Below are 15,288 nucleotides of genomic sequence, written 5' to 3'. Positions count from 1 at the left end.
TTTAACCACTATTGCACCAATGACTATATCTATGTTTTTCTTGGTATTAATCTCAAGCGTCGTGCGAAAATATAAGCTCAGCAAGCACACTAGAGCTCATTTTTGGACACCAATAGAAAGGTCCTGACAAATATAAGAGTGCCTATCATTATCAGCTCCTAAGGAAAGTTCAACCAATCGTTGGGATAAAGAACGGAAACATGCCGAGCGATGGACCCATTTAATAAGTGTTTTTCTAATTTTTGAGTGTTCCAAGCATGTATGATTTGTTATCAAATACGGACCAGGATGATTAATTTGGTATTCAAACACAGCCAGTGCTACTAGATTTTGAATTAGAGTCCCGCTAGCACTTTATCTTCTTTATGTCCAAGACACTGTTTTTTAGCTCCCGTTTACCAGTGTGGTGCAATTGTCATTTTAGTGATTTTTATCCATTGTGAGTTAATAATTAACGCCTTACATTTATTTTCTTTTTGTGCCATGTCCGCTTTTGGTCTTCGCTCCTCTGTATATGCCTCGTGTTCCCGACTTCTTTTATTTCATAGTACCGCCTGGGGCCATTAGATGCCCCGATAGCATGAGGGAAACATATACTGGCACATGTTACATTTAGCTATTGTGTATGGCTATAGGGACACTGTTGCAGACCACGCCCCCAACATGGCTGCCATGGATTTTGAGTGTAGGGCTGATGAGGAGTGTTGCCTTAACACACAATGATAAGTGGGGCCCCTGGGAGTGGTGGAGGGAGCAGACGGATGAGCCGCAGGGAGAGGGAGTGAAGCTGGCAGGTGGGTGCGAGCAGCATAGGCTTGCTCAGAATACGGCTTGGACTTTGAGATTTAGCCCACGTTCTGAACACTTTCACTGGCTGTGGCGTTAGCCATAGGTGATCATGGATTGTTTTACTAACAAACATTTGCTATCATAGCTCTTGTTAACACATTGGATGTCATTGATGCCTTGGGCCATGTGTCTATAACGTTACCATGTGGGTGGGGGAGGACAAGAGAACACTAACATTCTTGTAAAGTGTTTAACCCCTTAAGTAGGTTTGTCCTGAATTCCCATAAGTAACCATTGTAGGCTCCACCCACTCCTGCATTTAAGTTTAAATCCTATCCAATTTTGACCAAGATTAATGACACAGTAGGCTTACAAATGCACCCTTTTCTAAACGGTCTTCAGATCTTACCATTTTTTATGGGGACTACAAAGAAAAGTTTTGAATACGGCTAGTGGCATGGAGTAATTTAAAATGAACCATGAGAATGTGAGCTACTTTGTGTTTACCGGGGTCACTGTGCAATAATTGTTCCCCTCTTCAATTACTATTTATCTGTTCACCACCTACCCGCCTGTTACAAGTATCATGCATCTCACCTTTCCATGACAGTTCCATCTGACTTACCCACTTCTTACCTCCTGGTGCTGGAAGGCAGTGCACCTCATACCACACTATTTGAAACCAGCACACCTGGGCAATGCCGCATGGCCGCCCAAGGCGAGGTTACCATCCAGCAGGCCAGGAGAGGGGCAGCCCCCACCCCCATGCCTGCTCCTCTCCCCTTCAGCTGCAGAGACACGCAGTCTCTGCCATACAATGCCAGGGAAGGGTGAGGTGTGAACAATCACCTCACCCTTCCTCCAAGCAACAAGGTGCTAAGCACCTAAGAAAAACCAACAGTCAGGCAGGACACAGGTTCAAAGACCTGCTGCGCCTCAGGGGGCCAGACAGCCAGCTATCCGGCCTGGGGGCTGGAGTACAGCCCCCACTACTATGCACTTCAAAGACCCAGGTCTCCCCAGGGTCTTATAAACCATCTGTTTGCAGACCCTGAACGGGGACCCAAACAAACAGGAGGTTCGCTGTTCACTCAGCGTCTTCCACTCTTTGCTTCTTTACCACAAAACCCTCCCACCCTACCAAAGAAGGGAGAAGAACAAAGGAAGAGAGGTACAGGGCACTGTACGGGTCCACAACAAGTCGTGGGACAAAAGGCAGCACAGGCCAGAGGGGGTAACCTCAGGACCCCGGTGCCCAAAAGTATGATACTATTATGATGTGATTATTGTCATCTCCATAACCATATCTGCACAATAATATCCTACTGCCTTTTATTGCCAACACTTGACAAATGTTGTGAGCCAAATGATTTACTGGTGAGGGTAAGGGGTCGGCTAACACAAGTTGCACGCATATGGGTTCAGCAGTTATGGATTATCCAGCTTCCTCACATGGAGGAATTTTGTGGGCATGGGCAAACAAGTAAAAATTACAAAATGGCAGGGTAAAATACTGTTTGCGAGTGCGCTTAGGCTAAAAAGATGTAATATATAAATATATATAAGATATTGTTGAGGTATGCTGCAGGACTGGTAATGTCGGGTCCTACCCGAGACGCAATAGAAAGCTATAGAATTAAACCAGTGTTCTGCGCCTATCAAACAGTTATGAATACAGAAATTGATAACAATTTGCCAATCAGATCAATGCGAATGATACGAGTTTTCAAAAATTCAAAGTCAATTTTAATTGATTTAACCACAGTCCAGCCGACACGTGTTTCGACCACCGGTCTTTCTCAAGGCAATAATTATTGGTATGGAAGCTCCAATGTTTATGCATCTATCATGCCTTATGATTAGCATTCATGCTAATTCTAATTTAGCTGCAGCCCCTATAATCTGGTCACATTCAGATAGTTCTAGGCGATTTTGAATCTCTAAGGATCCAGCATGGCGCAGAAAACTATCATTCCCATGGATCCGATTAGCAAATTGTTATCATACATTTCTGTATTCATAAATGTTTGGTAAGCGCTTGCCATATTTCAAAGTAGGTTACGGAGCTGCGACGGGGGCCAAAAAAATAATACACTCTACAACTCTGCGCCCCCCTCCCCAACCCCCTAAAGTTGCCAGTCGCATCATGGGCGATGAGCACATAAGCAGCTCTCCACATGCATACAATTTCTTACAGCAAGAAGAACTAATTCTCCAGAGAGCCCGTTTTCCACAGCAAGTAATAATATTCATATCTATGTGATTTTACTGAATAGCAAAATAAATAATGCAATTTTAGTGAAACAAAATGTAGTCTTTATTTTCTATTAGTTAAAAGTCACTGGATACCTAATAACTAACCTGAACCAAATTTTGCATAGTTAATGAGGAAATGGAAGCCAGGGCAAAGCCAGGTACATCAGCTAGCTTGTTAATGAAAAAAAAAATACATTCTGCTCCACTGTTGCTTCCATTAATACTTATTATCCAGCAGCACAGAATGCAACCACCATGGAGTGTCATACATTTGAGCTGCACCTTGTACATTACTGGTTTGCAATAGGCTACGCTTGGGGACTAGGCTATGTACAGTGTGTCCTGGGCTGCCAGTAGGCTCAAGGGCAGATACAGAGCCAGACGTCCAGCAAGAGCTAACCACGGGCCAACACAACTAGAGAATAGACAAAGCTACCAAGAGCTGATACAATCGAATGCAAGAAGTGCGCTAGATACCACAGATTACTCGTTAGCCATGATTAACGTGTGAGCTTTGGCATGCTACTACTAAATGACCAGTCAGTCAGTAGTATTACAGACAATCACTTGCTACAGGGGCCCGCGAGATATTGCGTGTATACTGTAGACCCCATCCCATTCCCCGTGTAAACCTGGGGCCAACTTCCTACAGTTGTGGTATGTTGCGGGCGCTCACACCTGTGAGCGACTCTACTGGGCTTCTGACGAAGTCCCTGCTCCACCTGAAACCTTACAGGATCGCAGGCCTCCGAGTAAATGTAGGCCTTCTCAACTCTTCCCTTAGTACCAATGCGAACCCAACTCTTCCCTATGACGCCTACGTTCCAACTTCGCTTCTTCCTTAAATCTATTATTGTTAAACAAAGTTAACATTTAATAAAGAAAAAAAAACGAACAAATAAGGAAATTAAAATAAAAAAAGAAATGTCAACAGATAACGAATCTTACAACACAAAAGGTAAAAAAAAAAACCAACACACAACACATACTATATAACGTTTTATAGCAAATAACAGTACGTTCTTAACATTCCAGTAACAACAAGGTATGCTTTTAGACCACACAAATATATATTTATATTTAATAGGCTTGACGGTCCACCACTCATCACCATCAGTGAAATCTCGTGACATGCAGTGGTATTCGAGTATCACTGATAACATGTATGAACTCTGAATGGATTGGGGGGGGGGGGGGGCGGTGTATCTACTCACTAAGAAGGAAAACCCAGTGAAGTTTTCACAACACCAGTACCTTGCTTTGGTAACCTGGCACACTGCCGGCATCTAGTATTTTCGAAGCGACATATATCCGTGCTACATAAAACAGACATTAAAAAGTTATTTTATAGGTCATACTATTAACTACCTGCTGTATGGAAGCCTGGATTTAATAAGTGTGGGCAGTGGAGTAACTTTGATGCAGATGTTGAGGGAGTGGGGGGGGGCAAGACAACTGAAGAAAACGGTGCCTCAGCCAAATGTATGGGGACAAAAGGGTGGACCATGAAAGTTGGTGGGGGGGGGACAAACACCCCTGTCGCCCCCTAAAATTACACCCATGAGTGTGGGCGAGACAGCCCTGGTTTCCTGTCAGGCTACACTCCGGGAGCTGCCTCAGCTCTCCCCGCTAACTCAAGTTGCCGGAATCCCAGCTTCCCCCAATATTCCTCATAGTTTCAACACCCCCGCGGACGCCCCGTGTGATCTTTGGCCCACTCACTGAGTCTTCCGGCGGTTCCGATCCTGGTGCAGCTGGTAGAGGTCGAGTCCCACTTCGCCCAGATGCTTGTCCAGACCGACTAGGGCGCGGTGCATGAGGATGACTCGCAGGGTGCCGCGGCCGCGATGGTCCTGGTGCAGAAGGGGCAGCTCGAAGGTGGCCTCTTCCTTCCAGACGGGCGCGTGGCTCTTCTCCGCCACCGTTGTGCTATAACGTTCCTTGCCCAACTGAATGATGGCGTATGCATCGTTGGTGCCTGCTTTGCCTTTACTCCTCAGCCCTCGCGCCTGCAGCACCGTCACCTGCACATGGGTGGGGAGCCAGGAGGACTGCGCCTGGTATTGCTGAGAGAGAGACATCGTTGCAACGAATGGAGCATTTGGGTCGGCTCGCTGCATGTATACATGGATAACTACGCCCTTGAGAGGCAGGTCTAACCTGGCCCAGCGGACCAATCAGCGCCGAAGGCGGGGCCATGAACCTGCATTGTTCGTCCTCCGTTGAGCGTGACAAGGGAAACCGTAAACATCTCAAATTGCTAGAGCGCTTCCGTGGGGCACTGGGGCAGGTGTGGGGGACCTGCTATTGCGCGTCGATAGTTGTGAGCGGACAATGCTAACCGTGCCACTAATATGCCAGTCGCTCTCAAAGCAATTTCTTTAAGGTGGGAACAATCACTATGAAAGCACTAGGCTTACGAACAAAAGTCAATCATTTTTCAGTGATAAATTTTCAACCATTTAGAAAATAGTGTACATAATTTATTCACACGTTTTCTTTATAGATTCTATCTTCGTCCATAGTTAATTTGAAAAGACGTGTTTTTTCTGTACATTTCAATGACCCACCTTTAGTGTTTGTAGTTTCTTTCGCACCATTACCATCACGGGTGCAGTCAAGCATTCATTTCAAGATGGCAGCTTGTAGGAGCAATGAATATTCACATTAGCCAGTGAAGTAATAACGACCTGCAAGCACTGTCAAGTTGCCCTGTGTCATGCACGGATTACCTACTGTACATCTTTATTACTCCTAGTCCTATGTTTCCTCGTCCCAGTACTTACATGTGAGCTACATTACCTCTCCCAGGAATCCTTCTACTCAGACCTGACTACATTTGAACATCCCAAACCCTGAGATTTCTGCCGCCTCTGGTACACGCATGTCTCGCAGCACCTATAAGTAAACTCTTCTCTCGCCACACCCTAGGTTAAAAAAGGGGCACGTATATATAATATGCACAGTTTATGATGGGGATGTGGGAACAGGAAATTTTACATCATGAAGAACTAGAGGAATATACACAAAATATTATAACATTATAGCTGTCAACTCACACGCTTTTGGCGGGTGTCACCCGCCTTCTAAACAGCTGACTCACCCGCCAAGCCTCCTGCATGCCCATTCATTTCAATGGGCCTCTCACCCGCCAAAAATAAAATCGGGTGTTTTCACCCGCCTTTGTGACACAAATGGTTGAGAGCTATGTATAACATGGAACCGATACATGGATGATCTTGTCATCATATGGAATGGTACTGTAAAGCAGTAGTTGCAATTTGTCCAGACGTTCAATCAAAACCCGCACAACATCAAATTCACATAACATCACGATAAGCAACAAATAGTGTACCTGGATGGCCAAATATTTGGAAAGCAACCAATTCCAGAGTGCCATAGACAGAAAGATCACCAGTATGAACTTGTTGCTGCATGTCAGTAGATGCCATCCCAAGAACTTAGTACAAAGTATCCCATATGGTGAACCCATAACAACTCGCAGGAACTGATCCAGTGAAATGGAATTTAATAAACATGCAAGGCTTACAGTGTGGAGGTTCCGTGAACGTCGGTACTCTAAAAAGATCATAGAACATGCATACAACAAAGTCTAGGCACACAGGAGGGAAGATCTCTTAAAGAAGAAAGACACAATGGACCAAAACATAATTGCGATGTATTACCGTGTAGCGTGTAAAATCTTCGAGAATAAGAAAGATTTTGTACTCGCATTGGAAGATCCTTAAGTCTGACCCGGACATTAAACATGACATAGGAGAATGAGTCCAAATGACATTTTCAAAGTTACCTTCTATCAAACCAAAGGTGGCAACATCATTCTTCCAAAGGAGTTGGTTATTGGGCCCAATTAATGGTTTCTACTAATGAAGCAAATGCAAAGACTGCCAATATGGCACTAATGCCAAACATTACATACACCCGCGTACAAATAAGAAAGTATGTATCAATCATTATCTGATATGTGAGAGTACATTTGTGATCTAGTTTATACAATGTGGATGCGCACCTGGAAGCACACGAAAGCACGCTGTTGGCTGTGGGACTCTCTGCCTGCTGGGACGTATTCAGCTTCTCAGTTGGACCGGCGAGGAGCGGACGTCTTTTGTGGCAACACGGAAGTTGCCTGACATAACTCCACACAGATTGGCCTACTGTCACGCCTCTGAGCCCGCCTCCTTGATTTCAAAACCGGCGAGTGCAGCGCACCCGCGCGCGCACCCGGAAGCAATCAAAAGCACACTGTTGGCTGTGGGACTCTGCCTGCCAGGACGTATTCAGCTTCTCAGTTGGACCGGCGAGGAGCGGACGTCTTTTGTGGCAACACGGAAGTTGCCTGACATAAGTAAATATTGAATCTGACTGTAGCCCCTCTAACTGGCTTAGTAACACTTATAGCCCTACCTTTGTGCCATACCTTTTGTGCCCCACCTACTCTTTAGTGTATATGTTTAAACCGTGGCCCTCTCCTCTGATTACAGCTCCACACCGATTGGCCTACTGTCACGCCTCTGAGCCCGCCCCCTTGATTTCAAAACCGGCGTGTGCAGCGCACCCACGCGCGCACCCGGAAGCACACGAAAGCACGCTGTTGGCTGTGGGACTCTCTGCCTGCCAGGACGTATTCAGCTTCTCAGTTGGACCGGCGAGGAGCGGACGTCTTTAGTGGCAACACAGAAGTTGCCTGACATAAGTAAATTTTGAATCTGACTGTAGCCCCTCTAACTGGCTTAATAACACTTATAGCCCTACCTTTGTGCCATACCTTTTGTGCCCCACCTACTCTTTAGTGCATGTGTTTAAACCGTGCCCCTCTCCTCTGATTACAGCTCCACACTGATTGGCCTACTGTCACGCCTCTGAGCCCGCTCCCTTGATTTCAAAACCGGCGTGTGCAGCGCACCCGCGCGTGCACCCGGAAGCACACGAAAGCACGCTGTTGGCTATTAGATGTTCGCTGTAACGTGCAGTACAGTCAGCGGCCATTCCAACTAGATTATTGCATATTACCCATCAAGAGGGTGAGCTGTTATTATTGGAGTGTGAAGTAAGTACTGGGGCTGGTTCTTTGTGAAAGTGGGCAGAAGGAGGCTCTGCCCCAAAAAGTTAAGAGAAACCTATCCAGTACTGATGCTCGTAGATTCTTTTTAGGATGAAAATATTACAAACCCCATAAGGGTGGGGGGGACAATCGGGGTAAAAAGACTGTGAGCCGGAAGGACAGGCTGGTGAAGAGTTTTCTTTAGGGGAGGCCTGGAGTATATCGCCACTAGTAACCATCTTAGCAGACCCACCATAAGACCGCAACATCAGAAAACAAACGTGATAACTATCTGCATTGGATGGCACTCTGACATCTGAGGAAACTTTAATATCGTCCGAAGCGATTAGGGAATCCACCCGAGGGATTGGACTCAAAGCCGGCTTAGAGAGTCTTATTGCTCAATCTAAGTGTAAGTGTATGGGCGGTTGTGATTTGAACGATCACTAATCTAGGCCCTTCGAAGTATATTGACTTCCGAGGATCTGAGAACTCGCGTGACTAGTAATTTGTTCCCATATGAGGGAGCAAATTACCAGAATGTCGAGAAGGAGAAACAGTATTGAATATGTGTACATTTAGGGCTCTGCTGCGGGCCCTTCCACCAGAAGTAGCACAGTGCAGGGGAAAAGACTCTACAATTACATTTTGTCGGCTCCCCTGATTTTTACCCCTGTAAAAAATACTCTCAGAATGGCTATGAATATGCCACTCCCTCCTTCCCCTCCGGAACCAAGTTACTCAATGTTGTTGGAGTCAGAGGCAGTAGCGCAATCGTCTATGATTTTGCTGGGGGGACGAGCACAGATCCAACAGGAGGAAGAGCCTGAGGTTAGTTTTACAGGCCCTGTATCAAGAGGGGAGACGGTAGTAATTCCAGAGTCTTCGTTTCTGGATACGCCCCCTGACTTTTTTTCAGCAGAAGGGGATCTGCGGGATCTGTCTGTACATCTGTTAGACCCCTCACTCACATTAAATTCACAAAAGGACCCTCCATCTGAAATGGGAGGGCTACTCAGTTCTATACTGAAGGAACTAAAATCCCATTCAACTGAACTTATGGAAATACGAATTTTGATGGGCAGACAGCTCGCACAAGCCAAAATTGGCTTGGAAACAGTGGAGCTTCTGCTAACGAAATTAGTGACAAAGCTGGTGGCTTTGGAAGTGCCACTAAATAAGTAAACAGAAAGCAGGGATGATTTAAGTGAGGATCGAATTCAGATCCCCCATGTACAAAAAGTAACTAACCCTGAGCATATATCCGGGAATAAATTACGTGAGGAGAAGGATGAGGTTCTAAATAGCAATAATAAAAAGAATCAACAACCAAAAAAGAAAAATAGAGGGAATGGAAACTCATCTTTCTTCAAACGAAGAAACAAAACATCTAAAAATACCTGGAGAAATTTCATCTGAGAAGAGAAGACACAAAAAATGGATTCTGATGTAGAAATAATAGAGTCGTTAGACACGATAAACAAACAAGGGGATGGTGCCTACTCTAATCCATCTAACTCCCTCTCTGACGAAATGTCCCATAAGGCATCTCCAAACAAAATCAAATCTGCTAAAAATAAAAAATCTCTTGAAAAGGGTATGGAGGCAGCACCCATGGACCTTAGAGAAAGTTATGGCCTCTTTTTGAAATCGAATCTACGTAAACCTGAGGCCCCAATTCAGAACCATCCTACCATTGAACCACAGGCAGAGGGTGATACATTGGCACAGGGCGGAGAGAATCCAGCAATACAAAAAGGGGGTAGTCCACCAAAGAAAAGCAATATTTTAGAGGCTCACAGAATGGGGAGCAATCCTGATCTGGAACCTCCGGAAAGGATACCATTGACAAAATCAGAAATAGCGCACCTGATTAGTGCAGCAGTGGAGGAAGCATTGAGAGATAGAACTGTGCCGGACACTGAAATCCACATACCTAGAGGAGTTGTTAATTTTGTAGATAACTTAGCCCCACATGAGGCGCTGGATTGTACAAAAATTCCATTGTCTGACAACAATATGTTTCCCCAGACGGGGCAGGATATAAATCCAAAAAATAACCATGCCGTGTTGAGGATTGGTAAATCGGCAGACAACTCGGGCCCACTGGAGGTTCCCTGCGGTACAAAAATCCCATTGACTGGTAGTAACAGGTCCTCCCAGATAGGGCAGGAAACAAATTTAAAAAATAAGCACCCCGTGCTGAATCCTGATGCTAAAGAATTTCAGCGGAACAATGCTTCCTTACCCCCTGCAGAACTAAATCTAATTCCACAGTTAGAAGGCCTCGCATCTAAGATAGATAACATCATAGAGGCCCCTCCTATTGAGGAGGAATCAATCTCAGGCCCATTAGGCACAAATTGGTTGGGCAAGGAGGAGATTGTGTTGTTGATTGGGACAGCGGTGGAAGATGCACTCAGGAGCAGAATCATACAAGAAGGGGAAGCTCCCCTATCTTTTGGAGCAAATAAATCTGCCTTTAATCTGCTGCAACAGGAAGTCGAGAGATGTGTAGAGGAATCTGGACCCCTGAATCACCGGCGCCCAGATCCAAATTTTGCGGAGAATAATTCTGGCTCCAAGCCCATGCCCAGACCCACCCAAGCTCCTGTGGAAGGGATCTGGGAAGGTGAACCAGACGAACGGTCTCCCAAACACTACACGGACACGGAATTTAAATATGTGCAATGGAGAAAACCGTGCTCTCTTGAGCTACCAAGTATATTAATATATCCTCTTTTTGATTGTGGCACACAACCTGCCATGAATCGCAATACAATTCTGCAACTTCTGAATGACATCCCGGCATTAGCGAACCTGACCACGGCAGACATTAAAAGGGTAGATTTTATCCATCCACACTGCCTGGATCATGTAAGATTAGTCTTATATTCGAATTTGGTATTTAGAAACGTCCTACTAGAACTTGATCAGTTCAATAGGAGGGGTTACAACATACTCATCTTCGGGGAGGGAGGCCCCTTGAATGAGGGCTTGAATATACATGAACCCGCCAGATCAGGATCCATGGGGGGGCAGGCAATACCAAAAAAATAACTCAGTGAACCTCGAAGAACAAGAACCAAGCTGGAGATGGCTTGCCTTGAGCCTTCGAGACTCAATATTCCAGCTTCAAAATCTCAAACAACAGACATAATTCAGGACAATATTTTCGCAATATTGTCATGGAATTCCAGAGGGAATTTTCATCTATTTTCATCTATTGAATTATGCCAACTATTAAGAACTAAGAGCATTATTGGCATACAAGAGACATGGATGACTACCAATGCCCAGATAGATGGCACCACCTCCTGGCGTCCAAAGGTAGGATAAGCCGACCGAAGGGAGGATTACTCTTGGCAATCAAACTTGGTATTGGCATTACCCTGATGGAAACCTTTTTAATTCCGCCATCAGCATTGGGAGCACTAATAAAAGTGAAGAGTACAGTTCATATTCTAATATGGAATATATACTGGTCTCCAGGGTCCGACATATGCGAACTAACCAACAAAATTGAAGTTATCATGGAGAAATGTTTCTGCAAATACCCAGGGCTCCTAAATCTGGTGATGGGGACTTGAATACAAATATGTTGTTACCAAAGGAGGGTTCCTTACCATCTTTTGATGGCGCTCCAGATATAAGTTTTGATTTTATTGCTAAAACTGAACCTAAAGATAGGGTCATCGCATATAGGAAAAATGATCATGCTGGCTGAAAATGCTATTCAAAACACGGGGCTTGAAAGCTACTTATGATTTACTACGATCAGATGCATTTTACATCACCTGGATATCAGGAGAAAAATCTTCACCAATTGATTATATATATGTATCAGTTGATCTCTATAACCTGATAGAGAGCTTTGGATTACGTCCAACACTGATGAGTGATCATAAGATGCTTGAACTGAACCTGCATATTACGAGTAAAATCATCTCTCGCAAGCAGATGGCAAATAACCTGACAGTAAACCCAGGGAATAATAGAATTATTTGGCACCCGGGAAATGTTAAATCATGCAATGACCTGTTCTGTAAGGATCATGAAAATACTACTTTTGAAGAAAAAAAAACTAGATTTACACATGATCATTTTGGTCACTATGTTAAAACTCTTATTGAAAAATCGGTAAAAAAAATCTACAAGGCCGGTGGCACACAAACACATACATAAATATGATTCCCCCTAGTGCTTGCGAGTAAGATCTTATTACGCCGCACTGCAAGACAAATACTCTTGCTCGAAATTTCATCTTTCTCGAGAACCCAGGGAATTAAACAGGTGAAACAGTTTTATAAAAACTGGATTAGAAACTTCAAATCCAAGATGCTACAAGCGGATAATGAGGAAATGTTGAGTGCTTTAAAAAATAACTCCGTAAAACATTTCTGGCAGCTCATAAATAGAACTGCTAAATATACGGCAGCACATAATCTTAACCCAATCAGTGAGCAAATATGGAAAGAACACTTTGAGAAATTGTACGCAAGCAGTGAGCATAAAGAACAACATTTTCATAAAAAGGAACCGCGGCAATGGTCGGGCCACTTTTCAATTGAAAGAATTACAGAGAGGATAACAAAGGCAAGCTCTTCTAGAGCAGCAGGCCCCAATGGGCTTTCACATGCCCTTTTTAAGGGTAATAAGGATAAATGGTCAAAAGCCCTTTTTCTTCTTTTTGAAGATATAAGCAGAACTAAGGCCATCCCCAATTCTTGGAATATGAGTTACATTATTCCTATTTATAAAAAGGGAGACAGATCCATGCCCTCAAATTACCGGCCCACAGCCTTATTGGATTCAGACTCTAAGATATATGCAAGCCTTCTCCTTCAAAGGATCGAACAATGGGTTACTACTGAAAAGGTCTATTCATCTTGCCAATTTGGCTTTAGAAAAGGTATTGGTACATTAGCAGGAGGGATGCTGATTGCCCTGCTCCAAGAATTGGGGTGGCAAAAGGGGGCAAGTCTGGTATATTTGGCGAGCATGGATTTGTCCCTTGCTTTTGACCGAGTGAATCGAATCTCCTTATGGAATTAGTTTGCTTTAATGGCATTCCCGAGAGACATTTTGGACACCCTGATATATTTACATGAAGGGTCAATGATCCAAGTTCATTTGAGCACGGATGGTTGGCTATCAGAGCCAATTAAGACATCTAACGGTCTCCGACAGGGGTGTATTTTCGCCCCGACTTTATATAACCTATATACATCTGATATAGCCCCGGTGCTCGAGAACGCTGCCTTTATACAACCAAATTTAGAGGGCAAGAAATTTTGTTGGTGTTCATACGCGGATGACTTCTTACTATTCGACAGATCACCGGTAGGACTACAACGTCTGTTACTGGCATTTGCTAAATACATGACAAATAATGGTCTGGAGGTCAATCCATCAAAATCTCACATTCTACGCTTTAGCGGAAAAAGATCTCTTCCCTCTAAAAGTTGGTATTTGGATAAATCCAAACTAACCATTAAAAACTCAATTATTTATTTGGGGTTCTTTGTAAATGCAAAAGCTAACAGTGATCAAATATTAAATCACTATTTATCTAAAGTTAAAATATGCATCACCCAGTTGAGAGTAGTGGAATCTCGTATTCCCCTGCTATGAGATTCTATAAACTAAAAGCAACTCCGAAAATACTATATGGAAGTGAAATACCTTTCATTACGGGTAAACTGGATGTCAGCAGGTTAGAGTCAACTATGCTTAGAAAATCCAACTTTTGTCTACCAAAGTGCGTCCCTATAGTAGCAATCCGATACGAATATGGACTACAATCCTTTAAAAGTAATTTTGAGTGGAAATGTTTACAACTAATGCGGAATCAAATTGTACAAACAGAAAATAATCTGTATAATGATCTATCAGTAAAGTTAAAACAGTGCCACCCGAAATCAGTATTTTTACTAAAACTGATGGAAATATGTTACTCATTGTTTGGTCGTGTAGGCGCATCTCTGATGACACTCATGGTAAACCCAACAGCTTCTGCAAAACGCCGATTGGGCAATGACAATTGAAAAATTAACACAATTCAGGCTATATGCTCACATGGTTTCATATTACAGATATATGGAACCATATCTGTACCTCTTTCCCAATCGAGGGTGGAGAAATTGTTTTCTAAGGTTTAGATTCAACGTCATGCTCCCTGGAGAAATAACCGTTGCAAGAACAAAAGCAGTGAGCTCTTCAATAATATGCAGATATTGTAATGATGATACATCTAAGGAAACGTTGAGACATTTGTTGCTTGAGTGTCCGGCCTTATTAAGTAAGAGATTGTCATATTTCTCTAAATTTGTGGCAGACGTATCCAAGGTGGATCTAGATCAAGTCTGGAAAAGTATATTATTTGACAAGCAAGTTCCACTGAAATTGGCAGTACTCAGATTTTTGAAAGTTGAATGTGACTTATCATACACTGGGTATATATTTGGATAACCCCACCGTAGAGACTTTAACTCTCAATCTTTAAAGTAGTGAGTAATAGAAGTGGGTTGGCCGGCTATGTCTAAGAGTCATTGAAAATACTTTTATAATAAACTATGAATTTTGCTCGGTATGAGTATTTTATCATAAATGGTTTTAAATTTTGATATTCGGAATGTATGAAGTCTATAGATTGAGGATTTTTAGCCTGTCTGCTCTGATACAATCAGCATGAAATAGCAGTCAAATATTACTGTATTAGAAAGGTTTTTGGATAAATATAATTTGAAATTTGGTCAAAAGTGAAATAATCGTAACGTGCAGTTTATGTGTTTTTAGTTTGTTATATGTATTAATACTGTCCTTTGAATTTTGTTATGAACTGAATGTGAAATTGTTTACCCTTATATATGTTTATTTATACTCTGAGATTTATCTTTTTTCATAGGTTTTTGACACCTTATCGATAAATGTTTTGCTTAGTTAGTTTTCTTAGTTTGGTATATGATACTGTTTTCTTTTTCTCTCTTTTCTTTTTCCTTTTGTGATCTTGTGTTTAAATCTTGGTTGTTAAAATTTGTAAAGGTTTTTTTTAAAGCCATAGACACATAAATAAAATAAAACAATGTGGATGTGCGAAATGGTATGTGGGCTGCACAAAGAATATGGCCAACATGCGTATTTTGCAACACATCCAGACAATCAACAGTAGAGATCCAACA

At 43.1% G+C, this 15,288-nt stretch overlaps 1 protein-coding gene across 2 annotated transcripts in view; it reads right to left on the bottom strand.

Annotated features, from left to right (window-relative positions):
• Nucleotides 1-5,334, bottom strand: part of RAB11FIP1 (RAB11 family interacting protein 1) — a 91,607-nt gene extending 86,273 nt beyond the window's left edge. Inside the window, exon 1 of one of the 2 annotated variants that reach the window (XM_069617957.1) lies at nucleotides 4,768-5,334. In XM_069617957.1, the coding sequence (XP_069474058.1) occupies nucleotides 4,768-5,165 (398 nt within the window). In that variant the 5' untranslated portion in view covers nucleotides 5,166-5,334. The remainder of the gene's footprint in view (nucleotides 1-4,767) is intronic. The other variant, XM_069617956.1, reaches the window with a different exon arrangement.
• Between the last annotated feature and the right edge of the window lie 9,954 nt (nucleotides 5,335-15,288).

Source organism: Ambystoma mexicanum, chromosome 10 (assembly GCF_040938575.1).
Source record: "Ambystoma mexicanum isolate Mex_15411 chromosome 10, UKY_AmexF1_1, whole genome shotgun sequence".
NCBI lineage: Eukaryota > Metazoa > Chordata > Amphibia > Caudata > Ambystomatidae > Ambystoma > Ambystoma mexicanum.
Note: the sequence above shows the minus strand (reverse complement) of the source record. Positions and strands in the feature narration are given on the sequence as shown.